This window comes from Glycine soja, chromosome 7 (assembly GCF_004193775.1).
Source record: "Glycine soja cultivar W05 chromosome 7, ASM419377v2, whole genome shotgun sequence".
NCBI classification, from domain to species: domain Eukaryota; kingdom Viridiplantae; phylum Streptophyta; class Magnoliopsida; order Fabales; family Fabaceae; genus Glycine; species Glycine soja.
In genome coordinates this window covers 4,051,825-4,058,675 of record NC_041008.1, presented here as the reverse complement: position 1 = coordinate 4,058,675, position 6,851 = coordinate 4,051,825, and the positions used below count along the sequence as shown (strand labels likewise).

Genomic DNA, 6,851 nt, shown 5'->3' with positions numbered 1-6,851 from the left:
ACAGTAATGTCCATTAACAATAATAATTTATATTTAGAACAAAAAATAATAAATTAATATGATACAAAATTATAAAAATCAAGATATGAAAAATTATAAATTAATATAATGAGTAAATTATATTTTTATAAAAAATAAATAACAATTGTTAGAATAATTTTATCTATTTGAAATATTTATTAAATATGTATTTTTATTTATCGTTAAAATATTTTATATTAAAGTTGAAATTAAAAAAAATGAAAAGCAATAACTCATGACCAATTCTCATTGATTATGAACTCATCTAACTTTTTAGAGTCTCTGAACTAGGCATTGTACTAATTCTTGGTTAAACCGATTAGTCTGATCTTATTTTTGACAACTATATCATTGTTATATCTTTGAGTTTCTTTACCAAGTGAAAGGATAAACATTTTCAAGGATATATATATAATCGTGTTATTGCATCACCCTGAAACACTACAACTTGCTCCCCAAGTTATGCTGGTTGCCCCCACCAATTGAATTCATTGTCCTTTTCATTTACTTCTGACAAAATATCGAATATTTTGAGTCAGTTTTTTCTTTGTTACGTCTACAATTCCAAGTCATTGTATTTGTCCTTAGGGTCCATTTTTTAATGTTGGTTTGATATAGTCTTGCTAATTTCTGTCCCAAAAAACATGGAAACTCATTCTATTAAAAGATAAGTAGACGACTATAAGATTTAAGTTTCTGTTGTTTATCCTTAGGGTTTATTTTTTAATGGTAGTTTGTTATGGCTTTGCCTTCTCATCCATGTCAAAGTAGATAATGCGTGTGTGTGTGCATGTCCTGTTATAATTGCATGTTGAAAGAAAATACTAGCCTGAATATTAAGATTTCTATATTATTGTTGGCATGTTTTTTTATTATAAGAGTTATGATATTCATAACCCAATTTAGGGTGATTGGGTGAGAATAAAAGATAGAAAATGAAAAAGGTAAAAGAGGAAGTAAGGATGTGGAAGGGATTGTGATAAAAAAAAAAAAAAAAAAGGAAGAGAAAGACAGAGAGAAAAGTGAATAGAAAAGAAAGCAGATGGATGAATAAAATTTTTCTTATTATAACTCAGATCTTCAAAAAAAAATTCTACCCTTGCCCAAAAAAATTGGCCAGGGCTCATTGATATTATTGATCGTATAAAATCTGCTCAAAGTTAATTACATATACAAAATACAAAATGTGATCCTTAAGAAAGGGTCAGCTGAGTAAGATTAAGATAAAAGCATCTGTCTCACCAATCCCTTGCTCAGTTATAGGAGGACATAACTGTATTCTTCATCTTAAAATTAGGCTTCCTGCCCACTCTCCAAAAACTAATGAAATATAACTGTAAAATTACACATAATGATACAACAATACACTTAAGCCTCTTTTAGAAAGCATTCTCTGTCCACAAACAGCAAATAACTACACACTTCCTAATTACAATTCTACTATCATATATATACTCTTAATACATAATTACCGGTGGTTATTTTCTAGATTTTAATTTCTATACAATTTAAATTTTTGACAAATAAAAAATCATAATAAAATATGAATTTAAGATAATGATTGTATAAATCAATAAATTTATCATGTATGTCAGTGCTTAACTATTTTCATGCATAACTGACATCTTGCTTTCTAATACAGAATTGCCTTTGGTGGTAGATTTTCTATTAGACGTGTTGTTAGGAAGAAAATATCTACCTACTGCAAATACCCTAGAAAATTACCATTAAAGAGCTAAAAGAAGATAAATTGAACATCATATTTTCCATTCATAATGATTCAAAGCAACAGTACCCTTTTAAATACAAACTAAGACCTAGCATAAAGTGGATACAAAGAAATGTCCGATATAGCTGGGCCATTTTAGGGAAATAACAACTTAAGTCCAAATTAAATATAGTTTTTAAACCTAAGAGGCATGTGAGTGGTATGCTTGGGCCAGCCTCCTATCACATGTACTCCTAAATCGTAATACATAACTGCTAATAAATGTATGTATTTCTATGCATAATTGTCATCATGCAGTTTCTAGCATAGAACAGTTTTAATAGACTTGCTATTAGAGATCAGTCATTTTTTATAACATTTACTTATAATAATTAACTACCACCGATCCATTAATGGAGCTAACTAGGATCTTAGTTCCCATCATATGAAGTTGTCCAGTCTGTTGATATTAATTTTCCCATCTCCATGAAGTGGAAGGAGAACTAGAAATTTCAATGCAACTAATCTTCAAAGGTTTGTCTGCAGTTGACTCACAAGAGGATGTTTCCAATCCCCACAAGTCATCTTGAAACATGCTTTCCTTTGTTTCTTGTTTTGCTTCAGGATTAGAAGATGGAAAACATATGCCACCATGGACAACATCATGTGATGATTTAAACCTTTTTGATGAATGGTATTCATCTGAATTAGGATATTCATGGCACACTGTTGAAATATCCACAGTATTGCCATCCTGTAATGATTTCAAAAGAAATAAACAAATGAATTCAACTCAAACCATGATCATGAATCACAACAAAAAATCAAACTCAACTCAAACCAGACATTTCACTTCAGTGTCTGTTTAGAATCTATACGAGAAAATCACTAAATATTGCCAAAAAATGTGGCAAAATTCACATCACATCAATGCACACTGCAATTTTAACCTTTAAAACCAATGCCAGTTCAGAAACATATGGAGATACACTCCCCTATATTATTTGGACTTTGGATAACGTATCTTTACCAGTTTAGAGACAACTTCTGCATCTGTATCACTCAATGACTCTGATTGGGTGGAGCTATTAACAAAAACATGCATACTTTCTTTATCGATAACAAAACTCTCATCAACTAAAATTGAGTTTAGGAATTCAACTTCCTCAGTAATTTCAAATGAAGTCTGCATTTCCTCTGTAGTTTCAAATAAGTCTGCATAGGGTTGTTTTCATTTCTAAAATAGGCATTGTTAAATGGATAGCTTGAAAAAGATGCTTCTTCCTCAATACCAGTTTGACTCTGGTGTATTGGAGAGAAGTATTTCTCTGCCTGAGGGGTTGCCTGAAGGATTGTTTCCATTCCAATACAAGTACTTCCCTGGAAAGAAAGAAAAAAAATATGAAACAGAATCAGTTATCAGCATGTTTCACATGCAGAGTGTAAAATATGTCCATGAAGGATGCTTCAGCTTACAGATGGAATTCCTTCTGCTTTTTCCTGATTTCCATAGACAGAAATCATGTGTCTACTGGGCTCCCCTTCATCACAGATGAGTGCATCAGTTCCGCCTTCAGTTGTTTTCCCAGGTTTCTTCATCAAGCGACATAAAACAAAAGTCCTCTGCAAAATTTGGAAGATAATCGGCATTTATTTGATACAGCTTACTCAGATAAAAAGCCAAGACAATCAGGTTAATGTATACAGAAGAAATTGACAGCCTTTGATGAAAACTGATGAGCCCACCAAGACAAAAGATTTAATTAATCACTTATCAAATAAGTCATATGAGAGTTTTATCCATGACCTCGTTGGAATAAACTGAAAAGATCTTGCTTTGATAAGGTTCCAATTCCAAGTAAAACTTACTAAACTGAAATAAGCAAAAAAGCGGTATAGAAAAGGTCATAAGTCAGTTTTTATAAGCCCAAATATCCATGGTCCATTTGTCATCAAGCAAGACCAACATGGGATTGAAACGAAGGATTCAATAATAACAACCTTCTCAAGTCAGAGAACAACCAACAGGATAGGAAACAACACCAAAGCCTAAAAACTAAAAAGTACATACTACAGTGACAAAATAAAAATCTAGTACAAAGATAATTTTCCAAAGAGTGTTAAAGTTTCTTGAACAAAACAAACCAACCTGGCTCTCATGAAAGGTAACAGCGTGATATTCGTGAATAACCCAGATGGACTTGACACCGCGGGAAACACGGCCTTTATAGAAAACAAGAGTTTTCTTAGTCCCAATTAGAGTGTTGGTCTCCAAAGGTCCTAACTTCACCGGTCTACTCCAGTGGGTTCCAGAAGCCACACTTGGTTGTCCTGTTAAACCTTTTACTTCTTGAATACTGAAATCAACAGGGCTGAAGAAAACCAATCTGGGTCACCAAATCGTATAGTTGATGATGATTTTGCTAACATCACTATTTTGAACCCAAGGAAAGAATCAAACATCAGTGGAAGTAAAGATAAGAGAAAGAAAAAAGGACAAAGGGGTGTTTAGATTACCTGGTACATCCCAAGGTTCCACATCGCAAAGATCAATGACAGGGATGACGTGGCACGGGGATCATTGCCGAGCAACATGTGTTTGAGGTAAAAGTCCACAAGTTCTTCTTCTGTTGGACGAAAACCCGAGTCCTACAATATCATCATCCATTGGTTTTGCCGAAGCACTAAACTCAGTGACTTTGTAGTTTTGTGACAAAGAATGAAAGAAGGGAAGGGGAGATGCAGAAGTAGCAACTAAGAAAGGAGAAAGTGCGTGTTTTCAGTGTTTGTGTTCGTCTTGTGGATTCGCTCTTCTTATTTATATTGCCAAAGACATTGACTCCTTAGCAAACAAGGTATCGTTGGAAAAATAAAATATATAGGATTCTTCCTGTTCTGTTCTGCATAACCGTGCGTGTTTTGTTTTTATAAAACACACATTAAATATATTTTTAGTGTTCAAATAATGAAAAAAGATATTATTTAAAATATATAAAAAAGTAAAATAAACATAGTTTGTAATGATTGAAAAAAATTTACAAAGATAAAATGTAAAAAAATTAAATTGTAAAAATTAAAAGATATTAAAAAAAACTGAATACACATTCTACGATGAGACTATTGATACCATAAAATAATTGGTTAAAGTTATTATAATTTAAATTTAGTTATAAATAAATTAGTTGATAATTTAAATTTTTTATTCACTTAATTAATATATATATATATATATATATATATATATATATATATATATTGTACACTCAAATTTAAATTTGAATATAATCCTAATATCTGCTTACAATATTATTGGTTACTAGTTCAAGACGGTCAACTATCCATAATTTCAACTAAGATGACATGCATTTATATTTTTCAATTTAAAAATTAAATTAGTAACATTTCATTGCTAGGGATAGTAATAATCATGTACTACCTACTAGTATTAATTTCTCCTCAAATTGACACTCAGTATAAATTTTACTCGCAAAAAAGTATGAAATTATAAAAGTTAGTCTTTAAATGTGTCCTTTCATGTATGACTAATAATTAAGTATAACAAAATTGTATAATTATTATTTCCTGTGCATGTTTAATATTTACTCCAATATCGTGATCACTGTCGTGTTCGAGCCGATTGATAAATATAGTTGTTAAGCATTTTTAGTTTTTTCATTAAAGATATTTGTAAATATATATGTCAAACTATGACGAAATTGGAATAGAATTTCCATTTTAATGTACTTATTGCTGTACTTATCTCATAATTACATTATTTGTATTAAGAATATTTTTTTTACTGAATTAAGAATACTGCTGTTCATATAACAAATTGCAACAATAATTAACTTTTATGATAATGAGAAAAGAGAAAAGTATGGAAACGGGATGAGTGATATAATGAAAAGAAATTAATATATATATATTATTGTATAAATTACTATGTAAATAATTCAACTCTTACTGATGTTAGCATTTTATTTTTACCAGAGTGCAATACTTGACTTGTTTTACGAACTATTTCTAGAGTAGGCAGTACTTTGGTTACGTGGTTAATTAATCTGATTGTAGATTAAATATATATTGAGAGGCAGTACTTTGGTTTGTGGTTTATTATTTTAGCCTTGTTCCCCAAGTTTCTTCCTTGGCCCACCATTTCAATTTCTTGTTCTTTCCATCGACAAAAATAGTATTGTTTAGTCATTTCTCTGCATCTTTTGCTCTCTTTTGGTGGTTTGTTATGCTCGCCACTACTAAGCACTTGATTACAAATTTTGATATCCTTTTCAAGATTATTATAGTACACTCATGCAAACTTTCAAGTACTAACTGATTCTAGCACTAATGAACTCAGCAGTTTCATGTTAGCTACTCCACCTTTTGGGCCGTGAGAATTGGTGAAAGCTAAGTTAAAAATAAATAAATGCAAAAACTTGTCTCGATCTGACGAATAATGTGGGAGACAATTTGGTCCTTAACAAATAATTAATTAATTAACCATTAAGCAAGGGACACATTAGTTTTTTTTTTATTCATTTGAATTACCATTTTCAAGAAGTTAAATTACTGATGATTTTGTCTGGAATTAAATTGATATAGGATTCACTTTCTTAGGGCTAATTATGTATTAAAAATGAAATAAATTATCTAAAAATCCTGGTATCTCATTTTTATAATCTTGAAAATCTAAATAATTAATTTTATTTTTCATCTTCAAAAGACCAATTTGGACCTTCACTCTAAAAATAAAGAGAAGGAATAAATGAGGAAAATAATAGACGCGTTAAAATAAGAGAAAAGAGGTATGTTTTGATTTGATTTAAGAATTTTTTTACTTTTATTTCCTTAATAAAGTGAGTAAAATATTTTTTTTTGTATTTTTATATAAATAAAAGTTGAAATTAAAAAACTATGACTGAGTATATATTAGTTTACGTAGTACGCGCAATGCATGAGCATGACGCAATACGTAATTCGTCATCTTTGGAATTTTTAAGCTGCTCCATCACCAGTTTACCCTTTGACAATTGTTGATTTATCTTGATTTAAGCTGATGGCATAGCAGGTGCAAAGAGAATATATATATATATATATATATATATATATATATATATATATATAT

The 6,851-nt window shown here is 30.3% G+C and overlaps 1 protein-coding gene across 1 annotated transcript; it reads right to left on the bottom strand.

Moving 5' to 3' along the window:
• Positions 1-2,516: 2,516 nt before the first annotated feature.
• LOC114418245 lies at positions 2,517-3,995 on the bottom strand. Its single transcript, XM_028383492.1, has 3 exons — positions 3,879-3,995; positions 3,206-3,352; positions 2,517-3,109 (listed from the first exon to the last, which is right to left on the bottom strand). The coding sequence occupies exons 2-3, from the start codon at positions 3,326-3,328 to the stop codon at positions 2,879-2,881; spliced, it is 354 nt and encodes a 117-aa protein (XP_028239293.1). The 5' UTR covers positions 3,329-3,352; positions 3,879-3,995; the 3' UTR covers positions 2,517-2,878.
• Positions 3,996-6,851: the final 2,856 nt, after the last annotated feature.